This window comes from Mobula hypostoma, chromosome 1, assembly GCF_963921235.1.
Source record: "Mobula hypostoma chromosome 1, sMobHyp1.1, whole genome shotgun sequence".
Lineage (NCBI taxonomy): Eukaryota > Metazoa > Chordata > Chondrichthyes > Myliobatiformes > Myliobatidae > Mobula > Mobula hypostoma.
In genome coordinates, this window is record NC_086097.1 from 109,137,552 (window position 1) to 109,164,109 (window position 26,558).

The following is a 26,558-nucleotide window of genomic DNA, read 5'->3' on the forward strand; positions in this document are numbered from 1 at the left end:
GCTGCAAAGCTTCCAAGTGCATTTATTATCAAAGTATTTATGCAGTATACAACCCTGAGATTCGTCTTCCCCACAACAACCACGAAACAAAGTAAAAACATGGAACAGCCCCTGAGCCAAAAAAATAAATCATGCAAAGGACAACAAAAGAAAAGAGCGAAAAGCACAGAATTTAAAACACAAAATCGAAGAAAGAGTCCAGGCATGTTCAATTCACCTCAGTGTTCATTATTTGCAGTGACCCTGATTCTAAGTTGCCCAAAATAGCAACAAAAAAAGGAGTGATCAGAAAGCAGAAACACAGAGTCAATCCATAAACCATATCGATTAAATCTTGCCCAAGTTCCAGAACTCTAGCACCATCCTCTGACACCATCGTGCGAAAGAGAGACCATTCGAATACAGGGACTCTCCTCCGGGAACATGGGGCGGGGGGGCAGGAGGAGGGAGGGAGAGAGAGAGAAGATGGTAGAGGGCACTGAACACCTGCTCACCCTGATGATGTCAATCTTCAATCTTCCTCGGCGCTTTAATCGGCAATTTTGGCAAGAAATGGAGTGCATCGTGAGCTTGTGCCCTGACTCCTGGCTTCCTGGCCTTGACGCCGTGCGCTTCACAGAAATCCCTTGGAGACAGCAAAATGCTAGATCACTCAACAGGCACAAAAACACACCATCAAACTGTAGATCACAGTCTCCAACAGTAGCAGAACCAAATTTGAAAGGAAAAGATGTAAAAGAAGTGGAAGTAGTTTCGTCAACTGTCTGAAGGATGTTGCCCTTGGTCATGTTGTTTGCTGGCGCCCTCTTCTTCCAGTAGTACTTCTATTACCTTTGACATTGTACCACATGTAGTCAAGATCCCTCATCTGCAAATTGAAATGTTCCTCAGGCTTTCATCATGTACTCATGCAGACAAAAGGGAAGATTGAGAGATTATTTACGGTGAACTGAATGGCCCATTGCTTGATTTAGTAAAGGGTTAGGGTCCTAGAAAACATTGCATCAGGTGAAATGGTGTAAGTCAAAAACGCTTGGCAAGTTGTATAATGGGCATTTTTAAACAGTGTAATTCTCTACAGTAAATGGTGTACCATTCCTAATAGTAAACAATAACTTCATGAACTGAAATCTAGCATCAAAAGATTTAGCAGCATTAGAGTGAGTATTTGAAGCTTGAATGTTCCTGAACTGAGGAGTTGCTATACAGCAACCCGGTAAAAATTGTTAAAGAGCAGGCATGCAAGTAAGAGAGAAAGGCGATGCAAAATCAAAGCAAATTAGAGTATAGATTATAGAAAAGATTAAGAAGAAAAAATATTAGGGGCCAAAAAAGTTGCACGTGTTCTTGAATGAGATGGGGAGGCAGTGTGGAGAAATGGGGTGGAAAACAATGAGAGTGTTGAGTTAGCATGCAATATATTGTTTGAGTATATCAAAAAAGAAAAATATTAAAGGTGTTAGCATATTTGAGAATAATAAATTACTAGAACCAGATGAAATATATCCCAGGCTGTTAAAGGAAGCAAGGCAAGACATTACAGTGGCTCCGGTCATTACTTTTCAACATCCCTGAATACAGGATGAAAGGCAGTATACGTTACAGTGGTGCTTAAAAAGACATAAACCAAGTAAGTCAAAGCCAGTTGGTGTAGCCTGAGATCCAATCTAACAGCTGGCGCCCAGTAAAACTCTCTTATTCTATGTTCCCTAATTCAATCATACACACAGACCATTATTGCTTCACTGAGCACCACCACTCCATCCCCCTCAAGCAGAACTTCCCAGTGGCCAAGCATTTTAATTCTGATTCCCATTCCTGTTCCAACATGTCAGTCTATGGCCTCCTCTTGTGACAAGATGAGGCTGCCCTCAGGGTGGAGGAGCAACATCTCATATTTTGTCTGGGTAGCCTCTAACCTGATGGCATGAATATTGATTTCCCCTTCCCCCTGTCTCTTCCTCTATTTCCCACATTAACCTTTTACCTCTTCTCACCTTCCTATCCCCTCCTCCTCCCCTTTTTCCTATGGTCCACTCTCCTGTCATATCAGATTCCTCCTCCTCCAGCGCTTGACCTTTCCCACCCACCTGTCTTCACCTACCAGTTAGCCTCCTTCTGCCGCGCCCCCCCCCCCACCATTGTATTTTATTCTGGTAACTTCCCCCTTCCTTTGCAGTCCTGAAGAAGGGTCACGGCCCAGAGTGCTGACTGTTTATTCATGTTTTAGATTCTGCCTGACCAGCTGAGTTCCTCCAGCATTTTGTGTGTATTGCAGTGCATACCAGAACACAGTTTTATTTGGTGGGTCCCACTGGTCTGACAACAGCAAAGTTTCCAAAGGTCTGCGGAATAGGGGAACAGCTTGCTGACCAATTTGGACACTTAGTTAGTTACTACTAGTTAGTTGTTTGCCTCCCGCTACTAATGCTGCAAGCTGTTCCTAATTCAACACTAGTGAACGGTACAGAATATTTCACAGCTTTATCAAACTAAGTGTAATTACTGGAAAAAATGAAATCACTTCCTCTGTTAATCATAAAAAAAGACTTCAGGAGGTTTCGAGACTGCTGCAGAAGCTTCTAATAGTCCTGTCATTTACTAACATGTGAATAAGGAAAAAGACTGAGAATTAATTACACGAATTGAGATATCACATTGTGTTATTGCCATTTACTCACTGGGCTTGTGTCTATAATCCAGGCAACAACTAACTGAGATCATCTGATTAATGATAATTGTTTAGTGAAATAATTATTTGATGTTTCTCATTGGAAAAAAATATATCACCCTGGATTATGTAGAGTAATGATACTCATGCAGGTGTGTACAATTACAGAAATGCTAACTTTGCTAACAGCAATTCACCATGAGCCAACAGGGTGCATTTTGAAACTGTAGACTCATCATAGAGTTTGCTTAGGCAGTGGCAACTTGGACTATTATTATTAATCGTGTTTAGTATTTGCACAGTTTGTTTTTTGCACATTGGTTTATTTGTCAGTGTTTGTGTGTAGCTTTTCATTGATTCTTTTGTATTTCTTTGTACTATTGTGAATGCCTGCAAAAAATTGGTGACATATACGTACTTTGAAAATCAATTTACTTTGAACTTTGAATTAGTTACTCAAATTTTATAATAAGAACCTACCACATAATTTTATGCCAGGTTTGAGGTTGCTCACTGTGTTCTCTTAATGATCTGAATGAAAGGGAATTGGCATTTAAAAATATCAGGTAAGGGTTTGGTCATTTAGATAGACCTTCAAGTAGGTTATTTAAAAGTCCTTATTAAAATTTTCCAAGAACATTTAATAACATCTCTAATGGCTTGTTAATTTAGAATTTGAGATGCTTAAATGTATTTTATAGTATTTGGAGCTGTTTAAAATATATTTGATGGTTTTAGAATGTTCTTAGTTTTCAAGTTTTTGGACATGACAGAAATATTTGAATTGTCTTCTAAATATTAGAAATTGGGTTTTTGCAGTTAAATTGGTGGGGGGAAAAACACTTTGTGTCATACTAACACTTTCTTGAAGTCCTATTTAACAGCTCAGACCTCAACTGAAAGATGCCTCGAATGGCATTGTCAGATTTCCCTGTGAAGTATTCCACTGTCTCCGCAACAACATTCACAATGTTTGCCCAGTTGCAAATTCAAACAGTACCTACACACAATGCTAGAAGATATCAAGTTCATGCACAAAGAACAATTCTCCTAGATACTGTTCTTCATCATCATGTCCAGGCATGTCTGATTTCCCATTGATACACTCTCCCATCCCCAACACTCCTCTGTTCATTGGAGCATATATTCATTCAGTAGAAACATCATTCAGTAGTTGAAAGCTATGGTTCGTTATGTGCCGTGTTGCATGATATAGGTAATTATGGTCTTCCCATGACCATGATTGTTCTTGGAAAATTTTTCTACAGAAGTGGCTTGCCATTACCTTTTTCTGGGCAGTGTCTTTTCAAGATGGGTGACCCCAGTCGTTATCAGTACTCTTCAGAGATTGCCTGCGTGGCGTCATTAGTCGGGTAACCAGGAGTGGTGATGTGCACTAGTTGCACAAACGACCGTCCACTTTCTACTCCTATGGCTTCACCCGCCCCTGATCAGGAGGCTAAGCAGGTGCTAAAACTTGCCCAGGGTGACCTGTAGGCTAGTGGACCTTACCCCTCCTTTGGTAGAGATGCATCTCCCCACTCCCATTGAAAGAGCGTTGATTACATTGATATATTGAGATATACAGCAGAGAAATAGGCCTGCTGAGGATGAGCCATCTACACTACTGCATTAATTCCATTCTTTTATTCTTTTCACACTCATCACTTTCCCACAGATTCCATCACTCACCTACACGTTATGGGGAAAATTGCAGTGGCTAGTTAACCTGCACATCTCTGGGATGTGGGAGGAGACCCAGAGCACCTGGGGAGAATGTGCAAGTTATACAGAGACACACCTGGGGTCAGGATTGAACTCTGGACTTCAGCGCTGAGAGGCAGTAGCTCGACAGCTGTGCCACTACCCTGCCCAAGTAGTAAAGGAAGTACTGGCTTTCAGGATTACACCCGGTGTGCCTGAGTGCTTGCAGGCAGTGACGAAAGTCACTATGAAATTATCAAAGTCAGTTTCAGCACTATTTTACACAATGGTGTTCTTCTGTGAATCTCACAAAGGAAAATGCTCCTTACGCAAAAAACGTTGGTGACATCCGTAACACTCAGTGATTCAGGAACAGCTTCTTTCCCTCTGCCATCCGATTCCTAAATGGACTTTGAACCCATGAACACTACCTCACATTTTTTATATATATTCTTTTCTTCATAATTTTTAATCTATTCAATACACATATATTGTAATTTATTTATTTAATTTTCTTCTATATTATGTATTGCATTGAACTGCTGCTGCTCAGTTAACACATTTCATGACACATGCCAGTGATTATAAACCTGATTCTGATTCTGACCTTTTATGTTGTTAAAGGGCAGTAAGATAGTAATGCAATTTCTAGACTCTGGTTGGTGATATGCAATCACATTGTTCTTCTCTCAGTCCAGTTTTCAACTGCATGTCATGTTTTTAATGAAATTGTGTGAAGGAATGTCTAAGTGTATGATTGTGACACTTCCAGTGGACCTGGCCTTTGCCAGCCATCAAAGTTTTGTATATCTAACGGAGGTGTAAACATTTGCCTTTCAACATGCTCTTATTTCCTGTTGTGCCCGAATGATATGAAAGGCTTTGCTGTGGGGAATCTTCCTAAAGTTTTCAGCCATTCAGGTAGGAGCTTGTAAAATACAGGGTCATAAGTTTTAACCGATATTTATGGATGCGTCCATTGCTTACAGCATCTGCAGCAGTACATTTTTGTATATACGGCTAATAGAAGGGTTGTTAACATTGCAACATTTGTTCATTGTAAGGTAATTGCCATAACTTTTTTTTTAGGCTTCATTGATTTTATTGTGGAGCCAACATTTTCGGTTCTGACTGATATATCTGAAAAGATTGTAACTCCTCTTATTGATGAAGCGTCCCGCCCTGGTGCTTGTGGATTTCGACCTTGCAGGTTGGTGTTTGAGGTCAAGACACCTCATCTCCCTGAATGTAACTCATTTTCATTTATGGTGACGTGGTTCCTCCTGTTTTTAATTTTCTAATTCCCATCACTCTCCGAAATGACTGCTGAAGGGATAATTGGCAGCTGATAGCCCTGTCCTGACCCAGCTCTTCCAGGGAGAAGTTGATGGAGACTGACCAATGACAGAGATGGGAAATGATAAAGATGAAGTCTATACTTCCAGTCATTCTCAGACCTCCCCCACCTTGATCTGACTGGCTCCTAAGTTTAGCTGTAGATGGCCACCAGTACAGTCCTGTGTAAATAAGCAGATTAGGTTCCAGTAATAACAATGTGACCTCTGTCTGAATTTATTCCGCTCCTTGAAATGTAAATTTGATTGTCTAGGTAGGAAATTGAAAGTATTTTATAATTTTTTGGGCTTTTGGTAAGTAGGAGGAGCAGGAGTCTAAGCTGATCATTTCAAAAGGTCGCAGGAGCCAAAAGCTATCTGCTTTGGGAGGCACTCTATACATCAGCATGCATCATGGCCCTCTCCAACCTCAAAAATGCAAGGATGTGTGCTGCTGTTTCATTCTGCCCACTAATGATGTTGTTTATTTGGTAGGATCTCTCTGCCCCTCAGCTTTATGGGTTCTTGAACCATTTAATGACTAAGCACAACATAGCCCATCCCATCTCCCTGTCAGTGTCCGAGCCACTGTGTTTACTTGTTTCTGCTGTTTTACTGTGAATCTATTTATTTTCCTTGTCTCCAGTCTGAATAGTATTCCATCTACTGATGTGAAACATTCAAAGCTGAAGCATACAGGGGCTGAAGGATGTTCCTCAATAAACTCTTCCCTGCTTACTGTGGATTTGAAGAACTTTAAAAGTAGCTGGAATGAAATATTACAACAAAACCGTGAGAAATGGAAGGCACTGCATGCGAAAGGTCAGTGAATCATTATGTCCGAGGCGATACATGTCTCTCAATTCATTTTATGTAATTTATATAATGTGCAATTGAAATGGCATATTAGTGAAGATTAATTTATCAACATTTTAGTGATTTACTTTCTCAAAGCTATTTTGTCTCTGTAAGATCCACAAGTCCTGAGCTAATTAACACTTCAGTCAGTGACAAACCTATTTGTCCATTTGGTGCATTTATCTAGGGTTTTGCCAAGAGGTAACAGTAATTATGCTGCCTCACAGTAAGGTTGGTTATAGACTTCCTGCCAAAATAGGCAAGAGGAGAGTTCCAGCAGTTTATTGCGTTAAAATCAGTGTCCAATTTATCAATAAATCCTAGTCAAGTTTATTGTTATTTAACTATATACATGTGTACCGTCAGACGAGACAATGTTTCTCTGGACCAGGGAGTAAAGCACAGTAGTACACATAATACACAATAACTTAGGAAAGTAAGAATTAAATCTACAAATGAAATAAGCTTAGATAAACAAAGTAAAGAGCATAAATTAAATATTGTTGGGTACAGAACCAATTATGCAGAGACACTTTGAATATGATTTGGCTGGAAGTTCAGAATCCTGATGGCCTGAGGGAAGAAGCTGTTTCCCATTCTGACCGTTCTTGTCTTTGTGCGTCGGAGTCTCCTGCCTGATGGTAGAAAGTCAAAGAGGATGCTAGATGGATGGGTGGGATCCTTAATAATACTAAAGGCCCTGCCTACACAGTGCTCCTGATAAATGCCCCAGATGGATGGTAGGGAGATGCCTATGATCCATTTGGCTGTTCTGAGAGTCTTTTGTAGGGATTCCGGTCCGATGCTCTGCTGCTCTCGTACCAGATGGAGGTGCAGCTTGTCACGGTCAGTGGTGCTCCTGTAAAATTCAGCTGAGGTGGCAGGGAAATAGCCTTGTTTGCCTCAATCTCTTCAGGAAGTGGAGGCATTACTGTTTCTTCTTATTCAACTTCCAGGAGCTTGGTGCACTTACCTCTGTCTATAAAGGAGCCATGTCTGCACAGAGGGGGATGCTTCATCTGCACCTTCCTAAAGCCCACAATCATTTCCTTGGTCTACTTCACTCTCAGACCTAGGTTGTTGTTCTCACACCAGTCCACCAGCTGCTCCACTTCCTCTCTGTACTCCGACTTATCACTGTTGTTGATGAGGCCAACCACTGCCTGCAAACTTGATGGCACGGTTTGAGCTGAATCCTGCCACAGAGTCATGTGTCAACATATGAAGATATCTCAATGATTTTTCACAAAATCAAAGAAAAAGTGCTTTTTATTGTAATTTGAAATTTATATTGTTGCAGTGCTATAGGTATCTATGGAGATAACACTTTTACTGTGCATGGTAAACACTTTGCTAGCATACAATTAATTCCTAAAATCATACAAGGGTAGTTGAACCGGACCAGAACCGTCTCACCTTTGCTGTGAAGAAGATGCTGCTCTCTGCTCAGTGTCTCTCCGCAAAGAATATCCAGCTCAAGGACTCAAACACATTTCACGCGGCACGTTGGTGCATTATAGCCTTCAAGTGATGAAGCATTCTGGACCAAATACCTGGCATTGTAGCACATTTGTGGATCTAATTGGTTTACTACCTCCTTTTAATTGGTGGGCAGCAATTGTATACTTCTGGCTCACTAATGCTATCCAGACAAATGTGAAAAATACAGGTGGCTGGTATATATTCTGTCTTTGCATCAGCAAATATGGGTCCTGAGATAAAGACAAGAAAATCTATAGATGCTGGAAATCCAAAGGATCACACACAAAATGCTGGAGGAACTCAGCAGGTCAGGCAACATCCATGGAAATGAATAAACAGTCAACATTTCAGGCCAAGATCCTCCTCCAGGACTGAAATGGAAGGAGAAAGCTGTCAGAATAAAGAAGGGGAAGGAGGAGACCTAGAATGTGATAGATGAAGCCAAGTGGGTGGGAAAGGTAAAGGGCCGGAGAAGCAGGAATCTGATAGGAGAGCAGAGTGAACCATCAGAGAAAGGGAAGGAGGAGGGGGCCTGGGGAGGAGTGAGAGGCAGGTGAGAAGAGGCAACGGGCCAGAGTGGGGAATAGAAGAAAAGGGGAGGAGGAGGGGAAAATGCCATCTTTAAATGGTAGAGGCTGTCTACCAAAGACAGCCAATACTATAATCAGCTGCACTAAGTAAAATGTAGCAATATTTCCTATTATCAAAGTTTGTGAAATTTATTAACACAGAATGCGGAGCCAGAGGCATGGAAGGTTTCGGTTAATGTCTTTTCATAACATCGAAAGTCTGAACATACTGTACATATACTCACAAGCAAGCAGGGTTACTCAGACATTTTGAAGGGATCGTTAACATTTTATTGCTGTTTGATCGCTATCTACTGTCATAAGAACACAGTCACATTCAGCCTTTAGCAGTTATTTCAAGTTACTAAAATTCCATGGGAATTGCCATAACAGTAAGCACAGTATCCCAGTTGTCCCATGGATGCTGTCTGTGCGGAATTTGAATTTTCTTTTTATGACAGCGTGGTGTTCACATGGCGCCCCAGTTTTCACTCACGCTCCAAAGACTGGCAGTTTAGTTAGCCCCTGTAAATTGTTGGAGGGTGGTAGGACAAACAAATTGGAGGAAATGTACACGTGAAGGAGACTAACCTACAGGGAAGTAAGTGGTGAGCAGGGTTGCTCTGAAACTAGCAGAAACTCTATTAACCAAGTGGCCTTCTTCTATGAAAGGTAGAACAGTGAGGCTTCTGAACAAATGTGTTGTTCTCTGGTTTGGGTGTATTTGTAAGCAGTTCCTTATGCAATGCACTAAAACTGCCATAACAAGCATGGAGAGGAGCAATGGACCAGATCAGGCCATCGTGCTGTTCGGCTAGTTCTCTGACTATCAGGAAAAAGCAACACATGCACTGTTATTTTACCATAAGATGTAGGAGCAGAATTAAGCCATATAACCCATCGAGTCTGCTCCGCCATTCCATCATCGTTGATTTATAATCCCTCTCAACTCCACTCCTATGGCTTCTCCCCATAACCATTGACACCCTGACTAATCAAGAACCTATCAAGCTCTACTCTAAATATACCCAATGACTTGGCCCCCACTGCTACCTGTGGCAATAAATTCCACAGTTTCAGTACTACCCTCTGGCTAAAGAAATTCCTTCTCATCTCTGTTCTATGGGGACATCCTTCAATTCTGAGGCTGGGCCCTCTGGTCCTCGTCTCATCCACGATAGGAAACATCCACTCTACTGAGACCTTTCAATATTTAATAGGTTTCAATGAGATCCCCCCTCACTCTTCTAAACTAGGCTAGACCAGGGAGATTGCAAACATCTTGCTGCTTGCTGTCTGCTGCTGGGTAATGGAACTCACTGAGGCTCCCTTCTCATAGTAAATTAATTATATTTGATTCTCTCAATAGAGACCAACTGGTGGTTAAAGGAAGGGTTTTTTTGAATCCAATGTTGCAGTGTTGTTAGGCCTGTATAGGTAGGCATCTACCAGTCTCCACCCAGTTAACTGAAGTCACCTGCCACTCGTTTCCAATTCATCACCTGCAGCCCACTTAAACCCAGCTCCAGTTCACGGTTCTTGTTCCCTCTGTTACGTATCCCATAACTGGGTTGTCAAACCAGCAGAAGTGGAACACTCGTTGGAGTCTGTGATTACTAGAAACTAATAAAGTTTTATTTAAAAAAAAAGTAATACAGTACACTAACCGCAAGGATATAAATGTAACAGGTTAGCAATGATAATACACACATATACACAGAAATAGGGTAATAGGAATCAACCAAGCTCTATTGCAGTCTAGGGGTAAAATAATTGGTCTTAAGGTGAAGCAGGGTTCAGTTCAGTCTAGTGTAGTTCGAAGTAGTCGCTGTTGTACCATTGGAGAGAGAGAGAGAGAGTGAGAGATACAGTTGAGGTTTCAGGCAAACCTTTCGAGGCCTTCTGATCCTGTTGTGGTCACCGACTGTGACCCCTCTGTTCCGGATACGATCATTCTTCCGTGGTGAACCCGGCACCCAGGCAAGGGCGGACACACAACAGGTTCCCACTGGTCGTACCTTTATACCCTGTGAGTCTCTGACCGATTCCTGCGAATCGGTCCTCCAAACTCCTGCCAACTTGTGGGGCACAATGCTCTTTCCAGGGTCTCGTGGTGTGTGTCCTGTGCCTTAGCAAACCCACTATTTTATCCCCCACCCCTGATGGGGTATCACCTGTCCATCAAACTTCACACTTCCTATTGCCTCAGCAGGATTGTTAATGAACAGTTCAGGTTCACAGCAAACTGTCTGTGGCAGACGCCAACATACTGAGTTATGTGTCTCTCTCTCATTATCTCTCTCTTCTCTCTTATTAGCATTTTGAATGGCTCTCCTTTGTCTCTCGTTATCTCTCTCTCATTAACAGCATCCGTTCTGCAGCTCTGCTTGGCCTCACACATGACACCTCATACTTCTTTACTTGTATGAACCAGCGAGCCTCAATCTGTTGCTCCTAGCCTTCAGTTGCCTTGTATGTTAAGTATCTGTACTCTCTTGTTTTGTGGCCTCTCATGGCTTGTTATTTTGCAGTTTATTAGTGAAATATCATCCACTGCTGAATCTCCTCCATTGCTCTGTTTTTGGGTCAAATGTTCTGTACATTTTCTGACTGGATGAGTGTAGCAACGATTGACCCAGCAGAGTATTATCACCTAAAAGAAGCCACATGATTCTGAAGCAGCAGTAAAACATTGACCATCTGCTCCCCACTCTTAGCCAACTCTGTCTTGATACTGCAATCCAAAGAGACTCTTGACCTCACCAAACTCCCACAGGAATACCACAACTTAGTCATTGCCTTCAGTAAAAGGGAAGCCAGCACTCTGCCACCCCACAGACCACACGACTGCTGGATCGACCTCCTTATGGGCACTACCCTTCCATGTGATCATCTGTTCTCCCTCTCTCCTCTTGAGCCCCAAGCCAATAATGACTACATCGCTGAAGCGCCACAGCACAGCTTAATTCGACCATCCCAGTCCCCATTTGGTGCAGGATTCTTCTTTGTCCAAAAGATAGATGGGGGTCTTTGTCCTTGCATCGATGACTAAGGACTCAACAAAATCACCTTAAGAACGCTGCCTTCTCCCCGATGGATAGCAAATTCACAGCTCTCCTTGGAGCCCTGATCTTCACCAAACTGGATCTACGAAGCACATATAACCTGATCCGCATCTGCCAGGGGGATGAGTGGAAGGTGGCATTCATAACGCCCCCTGGCCAATATGAATACCTGGTGGTGCCTTTTGGACTTTCCAACAGTCAAACCATTTTCCAAGCCTTCATCAGTGAGATCCTCTGAAACATACTACACAGGTATGTGTTTGTCAACCTTGATGATGTCCTCATCTTCTCTATGGAGCCCCAAAACCATGTCTGCCATGTCAATTCAGTCCTTCAGCATCTCATTGAAAACCAGCTGTACTGCACTTGGAGAAATGCCAGTTCCACACCTCAGTCATTTGCTTCTGGGTTACATCCTTTCAACCCAAGGTATAACCATGGACTCAGAGAAAGTGCATGCCTTTAATGAATGGCCCCGACCATGCTCCCTGAAACAGCTCCAGCACTTCTTGGCTTCTGCAACTTCTACTGCTGTTTCATCTAAATCTACAACTGAGTTGTTGCTCTATCACCACCCTCACCAAATTACCTACCTCATAGATAACCTGGTCAGCTGCCATGGATCATGTTTTCAAAGAGCTCAAGGGACACTTCACCACTGCCCCCATTCTCCGCCATCCAAATCTCTCCAGATCTTTTGTGGTAGAGGTGGATGCATTTGACATGGCTGCTGGAGCCATCTTCGCCCAGTGAATGGGAAGACACATTCTTGTGCCGCCTTCTTGTGAAAGCTCAACTCTACGCAGTGCTAGTAAGGAGCAGGACATAAGGAGCTACTCACCATTAAATGGGCCTTGGAGGAATGGAGATGTTCACTGACTGGAAACATCAAGCCCTTCCTGATCTGGACTGACCACCAGAAACTCATATCCATAGAACAGACCCATCATCTCGACCCATGTCAGGCTCGCCGGGCCCCATCTTTTTAGTATTTCAACTTCACCATCTCCTACCGACCCGGATCCAAGAACGCTAAGGCGGACACCCTGTCAAGACAGTTTGATCCAGCTGAAGCAGATTGTCATTTCGTCCATCGTTCCATCCTCCCAGATCCTTGCCCCAATCATCTGAGACCTTCAGAACCCGATCCACCAAGCCCTGCAGCATGAGCCTGCTCCGGACCACACACCTGACAATAGTATGTATGTGTTTGTGGGCATGCACTCCAAGGCCCTCCCGTGGGCCCACTGCTCATCCCTCTCCACCCATTCAGGTGCACGACGGACCCTAGATTTTTTTGCAACACTGGTTCTGGTGACCCACCATGATCACAGATGTATGTCAGTTTGTCACTGCCTGCCCACAATGTGCCCAGTTCAAATTCTCCAAATAATGCCCCTCTGCGCTCCTATATAACCATATAACAAATACAGCACGGAAACAGGCCATCTTGGCCCTTCTAGTCCATGCCGAACCCTTACTCTCACCTAGTCCCACCGACCTGCACTCAGCCCATAACCCTCCATTCCTTTCCTGTCCATATATCTATCCAATTTAACTTTAAATGACAACATCAAACCTGCCTCAACCACTTCTGCTGGAAGCTCGTTTCACACAGCTACCATTCTCCTGAGTAAAGAAGTTCCCCCTCATGTTACCCCTAAACTTTTGTCCTTTAACTCTCAACTCATGGCCTCTTGTTTGAATCTTCCCCACTCTCAATAGAAAAAGCCTATCCAAGTCAACTCTATCAATCCCCTTCATAATTTTAAACACCTCTATCAAGTCCCCCCTCAACCTTCTATGCTCCAAAGAATAAAGACCAACTTGTTCAACCTTTCTCTAACTTAGGAGATGAAACCCAGGCAACATTTTAGTAAACCTTCTCTGTATTATGGGGAGCAAGGACATGGCAGACCAATTGAATAATTACTTTGGTTCTGTCTTCACTAAGGAGGACATAAATAATCTTCCAGAAATAGTAAGGGACAGAGGGTCCAGTGAGATGGAGGAACTGAGCGAAATACATGTTAGTAGGGAAGTGGTGTTAGGTAAATTGAAGGGATTGAAGGCAGATAAATCCCCAGGGCCAGATGGTCTGCATCCCAGAGTGCTTAAGGAAGTGGCCCAAGAAATAGTGGATGCATTAGTGATAATTTTTCAAAACTCGTTAGATTCTGGACTAGTTCCTGAGGATTGGAGGGTGGCTAATGTAACCCCACTTTTTAAAAAAGGAGGGAGAGAGAAACCGGGGAATTATAGGCCGGTTAGCCTAACGTCGGTGGTGGGGAAACTGCTGGAGTCAGTTATCAAGGATGTGATAACAGCACATTTGGAAAGCGGTGAAATGATCGGACAAAGTCAGCATGGATTTGTGAAAGGAAAATCATGTCTGACGAATCTAATAGAATTTTTTGAGGATGTAACTAGTAGAGTGGATAGGGGAGAACCAGTGGATGTGGTATATTTGGATTTTCAAAAGGCTTTTGACAAGGTCCCACATAGGAGATTAGTGTGCAAACTTAAAGCACACGGTATTGGGGGTAAGGTATTGGTGTGGGTGGAGAATTGGTTAGCAGACAGGAAGCAAAGAGTGGGAATAAACGGGACCTTTTCAGAATGGCAGGCGGTGACTAGTGGGGTACCGCAAGGCTCAGTGCTGGGACCCCAGTTGTTTACAATATATATTAATGACTTGGATGAGGGAATTAAATGCAGCATCTCCAAGTTTGCGGATGACACGAAGCTGGGTGGCAGTGTTAGCAGTGAGGAGGATGCTAAGAGGATGCAGGGTGACTTGGATAGGTTGGGTGAGTGGGCAAACTCATGGCAGATGCAATTTAATGTGGATAAATGTGAAGTTATCCACTTTGGTGGCAAAAATAGGAAAACAGATTATTATCTGAATGGTGGCCGATTAGGAAAAGGGGAGGTGCAACGAGACCTGGGTGTCATTATACACCAGTCATTGAAAGTGGGCATGCAGGTACAGCAGGCGGTGAAAAAGGCGAACGGTATGCTGGCATTTATAGCGAGAGGATTCGAGTACAGGAGCAGGGAGGTACTACTGCAGTTGTACAAGGCCTTGGTGAGACCACACCTGGAGTATTGTGTGCAGTTTTGGTCCCCTAATCTGAGGAAAGACATCTTTGCCATAGAGGGAGTACAAAGAAGGTTCACCAGATTGATTCCTGGGATGGCAGGTCTTTCATATGAAGAAAGACTGGATGAACTGGGCTTGTACTCGTTGGAATTTAGAAGATTGAGGGGGGATCTGATTGAAACGTATAAGATCCTAAAGGGATTGGACAGGCTAGATGCAGGAAGATTGTTCCCGATGTTGGGGAGGTCTAGAACGAGGGGTCACAGTTTGAGGATAGAGGGGAAGCCTTTTAGGACCGAGGTTAGGAAAAACTTCTTCACACAGAGAGTGGTGAATCTGTGGAATTCTCTGCCACAGCAAACTGTTGAGGCCAGTTCATTAGCTATGTTTAAAAGGAAGTTAGATATGGCCCTTGTGGCTACAGGGGTCAGGGGGTATGGAGGGAAGGCTGGGTTCTGAGTTGGATGATCAGCCATGATCATAATAAATGGCGGTGCAGGCTCGAAGGGCCGAATGGCCTACTCCTGCACCTATTTTCTATGTTTCTATGTTTCTATGTACTCTCTGAATTTTATTGACATCTTTCCTATAATTCGGTGACCAGAATTGTACACAATACTCCAAATTTGGCCTTACCAATGCCCTATACAATTTCAACATTACATCCCAACTCCTATACTCAATGCTCTGATTAATAAAAGCCAGCATACCAAACGCTTTCTTCACCACCCTATCCACATGAGATTCCACCTTCAGGGAACTATGCACCATTATTCCTGGATCCCTCTGTTCTACAGCATTCTTCAATGCCCTACCATTTGCCATGTATGTCCTGTAGCCCCTACTCATCCCTTGATGACTGTGGTTCCACATCGCCACGGATTTCATCACAGGTTTGCCATCTTCCGATGATAACTGTGGTAGACCAGTTCTCCAAGGCGGCTCACTTCATTGCTTCCCCCAAACTTCCGTCAGCCATTGAGATGGTTCTCCAATATACAGTTTTCATCCACTGTTTCCCCCAGGCCATTGTGTTGGACCAGGGTCCACAATCTGTCACCCACTTCTTATCCCTCCTCCACACCTCAGTGAGTTTATCCTCTGTCTATCATTTGCAGGCCAATGGTCAATCAGAAAGAGCCAATCAGCAAGTGGAGAAGTTTCTACGAGGCTTAAGTGCCTCTAGACTTCCCACATGGAAGACGTATCTGCTGTTGGCTGAGCTGTCCCATAATCTACACTCCTTCACTGTCACAGTTATGTCTGAGATCACAGGTATGCTACTTTGAAGTCCTTCATGGCTACCAATCCCCCTGTTGTTTCCCACAGAGGAGCTACAGTATTAGTGAAGGTCCCATCTGTCAGGGCCCTGGTTTGCCAGTGCCAGAATGCTTGGAAGAGGGCACAAAGGGTTATCCTAGATGCCAACCACGCCTACTGCCTCCAGTCTAACTGTCTTTGGTGCCCAGCCAGACTACTCCGGCCTAAGGATCATACCTGGCTGTCCACCCGAGACTTCCGCCCTTTTCATGGACCACTGAACCCACCTGCACCTGCACCTCCAAAAGCAAGGAAGGTGGAAGATGGTCCAGTGTACACGGTTTGCAGGTCGATGAATTCACGTCAGTGTGGATGAGGTGTGCAGTTTCTAGTCAACTAGGATGGGTATGGCTTGGAGGAGAGGTCTTGGGTGTTGTCCTGTTTCATCTTTGATCCATCGCTAATCAGAGTTCCAGTGGACCCACCTGGATTGACCTGGGCCATCAGGTACTGGCTGTAGGGGAGGAAGGGCACGCTGTCAGGCCTGAACAGGCAGGCACCTCCCAGCTAACAGGAATCTCCTGCCACTCATTTCCAAACCATCACCTGCAGCCTATTTAAACCCAGCTCTCATCCACGTCTTGTTCACTCACATGAACCAGCCAGCCTCAATCAGTTGTTCCAAGCCTTCAGTTACCTTGTCATTTTAAGCATCTGTTCTTTCCTGTTTTGTGGCCCTTTGTGGCTTGTTATTTTGCAGTTCATTAGTTAAAGGGTTGTTTACTGCTAAATCATCTCTGCTACTCTGTTTTTGGGTCAAGCCTCCTCAGCATTTCCTAACAAGTGTGCTACTGTTTCCATCCAATCCCCTTTGCAGGAGCTTCATCTTAACTTTATCCTTTAACAAACAGAAGGTAGTCCAATGTGTAACAGCATACGGGAGTATGACCATAAGCTGTGAAGCATGCAGAACTGTGGTGTTGTGGCAGAGGTCGCTGTGTATTTGTTCTTCAGCGATCCACGCGTGCTGCTACATTTGACACACCAGCACAAACTCATCAAATGCTTGATAGCTCTGGCGTCCCACTTATGCCACATGCAGAAAATGAGAGCTCTGTTGCAGCTCAAGCTATGATCAAACTAATAGCATTCTTAGCAAACCAGGTTGCTCTGAAAGAGCCGTAGTTGGCAGTGGTATCCTGCGGCCCTTTGCAGAACTTTTCCATCATGAAGATATCACGATTGCACCATTTAAGATAAGTTTGTATAAGTATATGGATGGGAGGCGTATGTGTGTCAAGTCAATGGGACAACAGCTCACATAGACTAGATGGGCTGAAGGGCCTGCTTCTGTGTTGTAGTACTCTACAACTCTATGAGGTCAATCCAGTAATCAGCAAACAATCAGGATGAGAACAAATATTAAACGGAAGAGAAAAGACGATCTAAAGAGCCTCCTTCCAACTAATGTGTAATTTCAAAAATATTAACCAACAACAATATGTTCACACTAAATTGAACACATTTCCAAATTGCCTGTCTATATTCTAATTGCAGTGGCACCCAATGGTTGGTGAAGGTGACGGACATCAACATTGTTTGGAGGTAAACCAGCAGACAGCATAGCCTGTGTGGAAATGGTCTGATATGACATCTGTCAGGCGATAGCCAGAGTATTGTAGAATATGGGAGAGAATGTTGCCTCCCAGGGATTGTATCAATATTCCTAGTAATTTGTTGTAAGGTATACTGGGGGATATCTTCTTTACACACTCGTATCACAGCAGAGGAACTTCCTTGATAGTTCATCAAACAGAAACATAGGCTGTTTCTCTTTCCACAAATGTTTCCTGACATGCTGAATATTTCTAAATAAAAAAAAAGGCTTTCGAGCATCCGCAGTTTTTCTTTTGATATTCAAGTTTACTTGGCAGTAATTTGAGGATCTTTTGCTGCCTCTGGGCATTGGATAACTTTTTTATGGAAGGTGTGGTATAGGTGATAAACTTGTATCTTACTTGGGACCATATGCGCACAATGGAATTTGCTTTCGTTTCCCTTCTGGAAAGAGTGCCTCAAAGCTATCACAAAGGTCAATGTGCCTACTTTAGTTTTTTTCTCATTGAACACAGGATTTCTGGAAGACATTCCACTGCCCCACACATTCCATTATGCATATCCATTACACTCTTCCTGAAGTCTGCTCCTTCAACATCCTTGTGCAGGATATCCTTGGAACAGTTAAGGTGTACGGAAACATTTGAGCCATGAGTGTGTATAGTGTAGCGAAGTATCTGGATGTTTGAAATGAGTGGGTGATTCATGAAGATTTGGTGAATTGAGCTGTGTTAGAAGCCAGTGGTGCATTTAGAAGGATATGTTACTGACACTGATCAAGTGTGTCCGTTCAATGAATTTCGTGCTATATCATATCTTTGTACTTGTTGCTTGACTTCCTAGTATTAGTTGTCATGGCTCTCTGTCCCCATTGTCTGCTGAGCTTTTGTCTGGAAGGTTTCCTGTTACATTGCAGATTAGAGGCATCACTCCTCCTTCATATTTCCTTCACATTGCCATTTGGACAGCATCCAACCATTTCAGAACAGCCCTCTCTGTTACTACATTTTACCATTCACACACTTGACAACTATCAGTCCCTCCAGGCAGAATATATTCATTCATTATGTGTTGTGTTGTATGACGTAGGCGATCATGGTCTTTCCATGATCATAATGCTCTTGGCAAATTTTTCTACAGAAGTAGCTTGCCATTGCCTTCTTCTGGGCAGAGTCTTTATAAGACGAATGATCCCTGCCATTATTAATACTCCTTAGAGTTTGTCTGCCTGGCATCAGTGGTCACATAATTAACATCAACATCAAAGTACATTTGTTATCAAATAATATATAAATTATACTCCTTGCTTGTTTACAGGCAGCCACAAAGCAAGAACCCAATTTTTTAAAAAAAGAATGAGCATAACTACTGTGTAGACACAGAAGGGGAAAAAGAACCACCCAACATACAAACAGCAGGAGCAAATGAATTGAATTGACTTTATTCTTACATCCTTCACATACATGAGTAAAAATCTTAACGTTACATCTCCATCTATGTGCAATCATAGTAATTTATAATAAAAAGTACAGTCAATGTAACACAGAAATACAGTTGTATCAGCATGAGTTAATCAATCTGATGGCCTGGTGGAAAAAGCTGTCCTGGAGCCTGTTGGTCCTGGCTTTTATGTTCCAGTACTGTTTCCTGGATGGTAGCAGCTGGAATAGATGGTGGTTGGGGTGATTCAGGTCCCCAATGATCCTACGGGCCCTTTTCTCACACCTGTCTTTATAAATATCCTGAATCACGGGAAGTTCACAACTACAGATGTGCTGGGCTGTCCACACCACTCACTGCAGAGTCCTGTGATTGAGGGAAATTCAGTTCCCATACCAGGCAGTGATGCAGCCAGTCAGGATGCTCTCAATTGTGCCCCTGTAGAAAATTCTTAGGATTTGGGGGCCCATACCAAACTTCCTCAACCGCCTGAGGTGAAAGAGGAGTTGTGCCTTTTTCACCACACAGCTGGTGTGTACAGATCACGTGAAGTCCTCGGTGATGTGGATGCCCTCTCAACCCCAGCTCTATTGATGTCAATAGGGGTTAGCCCATCTCCATTCCTGCTGTAATCCACAACCAGCTCCTTTGTTTTTGTAACATTGAGGGAGAGGTTGTTTTCTTGACACCACTGTGTCAGTATAATGACTTCTTCCCTGTAGGCCACCTCATTATTGTTTGAGATAAGGCCAATCAAAGTAGTGTCGTCGGCAAATTTAATTAGCAGATTAGAGTTGTGGGTGGTGACACAGTCATGGGTATACAGGGAGTAAAGGAGGGGACTTAGTACACAGCCCTGAGGGGCTCCTGTGTTGACAGTCAGAGGGTTGGAGGTGAGGGAGCCCACTCTTACCACCTGCTGGCGACCTGACAGGAAGTCCAGGATTCAGCTACACAAGGCAGGGTGAAGGCCGAGGTCTCTGAGCTTCTTGTCAAACCTGGATGGAATTACGGTGTTGAATGCTGAACTGTAGTCCATGAACAGCATTCTCACATAAGCAACCTTCTTCTCCAGATGTGTAAGGATGGTGTGTAGAGCAGTGGCTGTTGCGTCATCTGTAGATCAGTTGTGTTGGTAGGAGAATTGTAGGGGGTCTAGTGTGGGTGGTAGCATGCTGCAGATGTAGTCCTTGACCAGCTTCTTAGTGTCATAAGGAGGTGGCTGGGAACGGACCCAAGTGCAAGACACAGACACTGTAAGTACTAGGGACAGGACTAGGATACCAGGGTGAGAGCAAGGACATGGACACGAAAACCGGGAACCCAGAACAGGACTGGGCAAGTGAGCTAGGAGCCTGGGCTTGGACTCCGAGCCAGAGACTGGACAAGGACCCAGTAACTGGTCTTGCCTCTGGCTCGGACCCCAGAACTAGGCAAGGACGAAGCTTGGCAGGCAGGTAGGACGAGGCTGGAGTCTTCAGGCTTGAGGCTAGAGGCGAGGCTTGGCAGGAGGCTGGAGTCTTCAGGCTTGAGGTTAGAGGCTAGAGACGAAGCTTGGCAGGAGGCAGGAGGCAGGAGGCTGGAGTCTTCAGGCTTGAGGCTAGGCAGGATCCACCTGGGTAAGACGTGGGCAGGGCGCAGATCACCACCCGACGGAGGCAAGGGACAGGAAGGGACAGAACCAACTGCAGGTAACGGCAAGATGGCCTGGCTTACCTGGGCGGAGGCAAGGGACAGGAAGGGAGCTAGGTACAGGGTGGCTCCAGGACAAGACTGCAGGTGAGATGAGGTGAGAGTTACCAGCAAGACCAGGCAAGGCTTCTGGCAAAGCAAGGCGAGACGAGAACTTCAGGCAAGGTGAGAGTTACCGGCAAGACAAGGCAGGGCTTCAGGCATTGCAAGGCGAAACGAGAACTTCAGGTGAGGCGAGAGTTACCGGCAAGACAAGGCAGGGCTTCAGGTGAGGAAACAGAAGGCAGAGGAAGGGATACAAGGAGTAAGGACAAGAACAATCCAGCACCTGCGCCCTGGTCTTTGAAGGTATTTATGCAGCCAGCCCCAACGAGCATCAGCTGACTCAATTAGAGCTCAACAAGAACAGAAACGGGGTAGACAGGAAAACCTGGAGCAAGGGTCAATGGACCGGACCGTGAACTGGAATTTGGACTTCACAGACCGGACCATGACACTCAGAGCATTTGCTTATTATTGAGGTGAGTGTGATACGACACCAGTCGTTCAGACATGTTACCTTGGTCTTTTTTGGTACAGGGACAATGTGGATAATTTGAAGTAGGAGGGCACTCTACACTGGGACATCATTTTGAACCGGATTGAGTTCTTAGGTCTGGTCCCTGAAGCAGCCGGGGTAGTAGGCCCAAGCCTTGATCTCAGTTCATCATATTAGTGGGGCAAAAATGCTGCAAAACTCGCAGATGACCACCACCAGAGAGAGGAATGAACATCGTGGGAGAGCATGTCATCTGCACCACCTGCTCCCATGGCTTCATGTGATCCTAATCAGGGGGCTAAGCAGGTGCTACACCATGCCCAAAGGTGACCTGCGGGCTAACGGAGGGAAGGAGCACCTTACACCTCCTTTGGTCGAAATGTATCTCCACCCAATAAATTGCCTCTCTTAAAACAGGTGCAATTCAGGTTGAAGCAGTTCATAGTTGCTTTAACTGACGGTAGCCCCCTGTGAAAATGGCCATTGGCTTATTTGTCAGTTGAGCTCAATTAACACTTTTATCCCCAGAGAAGGTTGTTGATTCCATTTCCAGTTCATAGGTCTAAATACAAGAATTAAGTGATGTGCTGCTGTAGTACTAAGAGAACATTGTCCCTGGGATAAGATATTAAATCCTCTGCCTCAGGTGAATATGAAGAAGAAATCCTCAGGCATTATTATGAAAAAGTACAAGGGTGTTTGCCGTGTAAACAAGAGGTCTAGAACTGGAGGGTGTGGTGTTATGGTAAAGGATGAAACATCAGAAAACAATACAGAGAAATTTCTTCTTTTGAAGGGTTGTGTCTCTGCAGAGCTCTTTGGATAGCTGATCCATTTAACATATTCAAAGAAGAGACAGAGCTTTGCACTATGAGGGAACCAAAACTCAGATGAGGAAGTACAAAAAGATCATCTCACTATGATCAGACAGAAATTGTCAGCCTTGCGAGTCATTTAGCTTACAATATCTATTGTGTTCCTAGCAATGAAATATTCAAAATTCCCACCCATCCCATGCATGACTTTGCTATGTCAAATTTCAGTCTTTATCTGATTTTTTTATTCATAAAAATGACTTGCCCTCAATAATAATTCATTGAGACCAATTTTCTTAATATGTTGCTCCCCCACAGAAAAGAATATTAGAGACTGATATATAGGAGAGTTATAGATGTAAAATAGAGAAAAACAACATAAATTCATTGGTAGGAAATGTACTGTTAGAGTTAAAATGATATTTCTGTATGATATTTCAAATGAATTCATTATGCAGTGTGAATGAAAAACCCTCAAAATAGAACTCAGACTGAAGTTTTCCAGGACCTGCTGACAATGTGAAGTTCACCAATTTTCTAACAGCACTTTAATTTGTTTAATTAGATGCTGAAGAAAAAGCAAAAAGAGAAGCTGTAGAAAAGGCTGAACAAGAGTCCAAGGAAGTTGCAAAGAATGAAAATACAGAGCAACATCATGTTAATAAAGAACAAAAAGCTGAACAAGAAAGGGGCAGTGATGAAGAAAAACGCGCAGAAGGTCATATTGCTAATATTAATCCTGTTCAGAACTCCAATAAAGACGCCAAGTCTAACGAGGAAGAAAGCCATTCTGAAACAGAGGAAAGTGCTGAAAAAGAAACTTCTGAAAGCAGAACACAGCCTATACAGAATTGTAAGTCAATGCTTCATTACATTTACATGATAAATGTCTTTTTCACAGTATTTCTGACACTTCCTCTCTGTACCCATTTACCTTAGGGATACACAACACAGGAAAGTCATTCAACCAATAAACTTGATTCAAGTTTATTGCCACTTGCATAAGTACAGAGAGGTATGGATACAGTGGAAACCATGGTTACAGCAGTATTACAGGCATCTAGATCCAGACAACATACAGTCACAGGACAGTATAATCAGGACAATGTTGCAGACTCAAAACATAGTCAGAGACAATCACATGATAATTTCAAGAGGAGGTTGATAGTGTTCTGTTGCTGATGTAAGATTAGGGCTGTGTGGATACCTGATGGCTGTATTCATTTCCAATCTGAAGCTGTATAGATGCACTTCAATTGACATACTCGACCTGATTTTTAATCTCAGATAGTGTGACCAGTCCTTATTAAAATCTTTCTTAATAACTTGCCTCAGGTATAGTGGAGATACGTTGGAAGTTCTACAGATCTGCAAATCATTTAAATAGTGCGGAGGTTTGCACCCTGCAGAAAACAAAGGAGCTGAAATTGGCAGAATGGGCAGACACAGCAAATGAAATAAATGCATATTGTTAACATCTTGTCAGCCTCCTTTCTTCATGGGTTCATTACAACACATCTGAAATATTCAAAAGATATTTGATAACCGAAGGCATGGACTATATATTATTAATGTCTGGTGGAGATAACAGTTGCTTTTTTGGATTCTAATTCTGCCTTAAGTCCTGCGGTTGAAAACCTTGGCTTGTAGATTTAAAATGAAAGTTGAGTTTATTGTTAGTTACACAAGTCCATGTATGCACAGGTGCAATGAAAAGCTTACTTACAGCAGCATCAGTGGCACGTAGCACCAGATAAGCAGCATTCCTAAGAAAAGAAGTATACATAAACTATATACACTTTTTATAAGTAAGAACACAATCAGAACAAAAGATGTTATATTGAATAAGGTGTGTTCATTTGGTGATATGCTTGAATGTACACTGATTCTTTAGCCCACAAGGACCAATATGATTAGATCTTGCACATTGTGAACTGAAAGGCCTTTATTGAACAAATGAATTTAGGGTCAAGCCACTGGGGGACTGTTAACGATGGGGCAACAAGGATAGGATCAGCTTAGAGCTTGGTGGGGACGGAACACTATTGGTTTGGAGAAGTAACCTTGTGGCAGGGACCAGTGGCCATGGACGAAGGTCAGCCCAGTGGACAAGGAGGGGTACTGAACTTTCTGATTGGTTGTGTTCTGTGTTGTTCTACTGAGAATTGTAGGCATGCTGTATTAGTACTGGAATGTGTAGACTGCCCCCAGCACATTCTTGGTTGGTTATTAATGTACACAATGCATTACATTATACATTTCAGTGTCAATAAACACATTTTAATTCCACATCCCATTCCCATTCCGACATGTCTATCCACAGCCTCCTCTGCTGTAAAGATGAAACCACACTCAGGTTGGAGGAACAACACCTTATATTCCGTCTGGGTAGCCTCGAACCTGATGGCATGAACATCGACTTCTCTAACTTCCGCTAATGCCCCACCTCCCCCTCGTACCCCATCCGTTATTTATTTTTATACACACATTCTTTCTCTCACTCTCCTTTTTCTCCCTCTGTCCCTCTGACTATACCCCTTGCCCATCCTCTGGGTTCCCCTCCCCCCTTTGTCTTTCTCCCTGGGCCTCCTATCCCATGATTCTCTCATATCCCCTTTGCCAATCACCTGTCCAGGTCTTGGCTCCATCCCTCCCCCTCCTGTCTTCTCCTATCATTTTGGATCTCCCCCTCCCCCTCGCACCTTCAAATCTCTTACCAACTTTTCCTTCAGTTAGTCCTGATGAAGGGTCTCGGCCTGAAACGTCGACTGTACCTCTTCCTAGAGATGCTGCCTGGCCCGCTGCGTTCACCAGCAACTTTGATGTGTGTTGCATACATTTCAGTGTACATATATCTGTAGAAAGGAATGAACAGTCAATAATTCAGGTAACACTGTTCATCAGGATTGAATCCTGATGAAGGGCCTCGACCTGAAACATCAAGTGTCCATTGCCCTCCATAGATGCAGATTAACACTCTGAGCATCTCCAGATCCTATTTGTTATAAGAGTAACCTGCTGTGAGTGTTAAGTGTGGAACTTGACCATTGTTCCCACCATCAGTTTCCATTGTCTTGAATCTGTAGCGGTATGTCTTCTTTAAAGCAACACATGCAAAATGCTGGAGGAACTCAGCAGGTCTGGCAGCATCTATGGAAGTGAACAAACAGTCAATGTTTCGGGCTGAGACCCTTCTTCAGGACTGGAAAGGAAAGGGGAAGACATCAGAATAAAAAGGTGGAGGGAGAGGAAGGAGGATAGCTGGAGGGTGATAGGTGAAGCCAGGTGGGTAGTAAAGGTAAAGGGCTGGGGAAGGAGGAATCTGATAGGAAAGGAGAGTGGACTATAGAAGAAAGGAAGGAGGAGGGGACCCAGGGGTGGTGATAGGCAGGAGAGAAGAGGAAAGAGGCCAGAGTGGGGAACTGAAAAATTCTAGATTGGAATTCTCCAACCTTTGGTAACTCGCTCTTTCTGTATCAAAACTGGGCTTTTCTGCCAGCCATCCATTTGGGAGGCTGGCTTAGTTTTCCTTTCTCCATTTATATAGGCTTACTTGATGGACATGCTCCTTAGCCCTGCCATCACCACTATATAACACAGACAAAGGACATAATATGCTTCTCATTACCACATTAATTCATTTGGTCTCAGATTCAGATACACGTTTATCAAATGTACATGGACAGATGCAGTGAAATTTGTCATTTGCATTAACAAGCAACGTGCCTAAGGATGTGCTGGAGCAGTGGGCAAGAGTCGCCACATCTAGCATACCCACAATGCATCGCAGAACAACAGAACACAACAACATCAAAGTAAGTCCCTTACCTCCCGCTGTCCACCCACACTCACAGACAGTCCTCTAACTCCAGAACTTACTCTCAGACATAAGTATTTCTTTATTCTACATATCCTCCCATACCTTCTTTTTGCAACAGAAACTCGATTTCAATGAAGGGTGTCGAACCAGAAATGTTAACTTGTTTTCTCCCACAGATGCGGTTTCACCATCTTACACTTAATTTCAGAACCTCCAACCTTTTTTTGATTCTCTTTCAAGTACTGTCAATGTGGGTCTCAGTTGTATATTGAGAGATATTTAATTTGATGGTGAGGGAAATGTGTGGTTTGATGACTTTTATTCAGATTAGCTGAAGGCTTGATTGGCTTTATTGATTCTGGAAGTGGGGATTTTGGATTCCTTCCCTAGCGATCTGTCAGTGGCGATGATAATTCCAGATATTTGCACCAGTTACACCTCCTCAGCTGTGTCATGACTGGAGGTGGCTTGCATGGCAATGTTAAAGTGAGGTCAGTTTGGATCTGGACTGCCGTGTTATTAACTCTGTTAAGGCCCATTTGACTTGCCTTAGAGGAGCTGGAATTGAGATTGATTGGATTGACTCTTAG

General features: G+C 43.5%; 1 protein-coding gene across 3 annotated transcripts in view; it reads left to right on the forward strand.

Annotated features, from left to right (window-relative positions):
* pde1ca (phosphodiesterase 1C, calmodulin-dependent a) overlaps nucleotides 1–26,558 on the forward strand; it is a 292,700-nt gene that overhangs the window by 199,124 nt on the left and 67,018 nt on the right. For all 3 annotated transcript variants that reach the window (XM_063054745.1, XM_063054754.1, XM_063054738.1), the window contains exons 13-15: nucleotides 5,465–5,585; nucleotides 6,356–6,531; nucleotides 22,714–23,001. In XM_063054745.1, coding sequence (XP_062910815.1) covers nucleotides 5,465–5,585; nucleotides 6,356–6,531; nucleotides 22,714–23,001 — 585 coding nt within the window. The remainder of the gene's footprint in view (nucleotides 1–5,464; nucleotides 5,586–6,355; nucleotides 6,532–22,713; nucleotides 23,002–26,558) is intronic.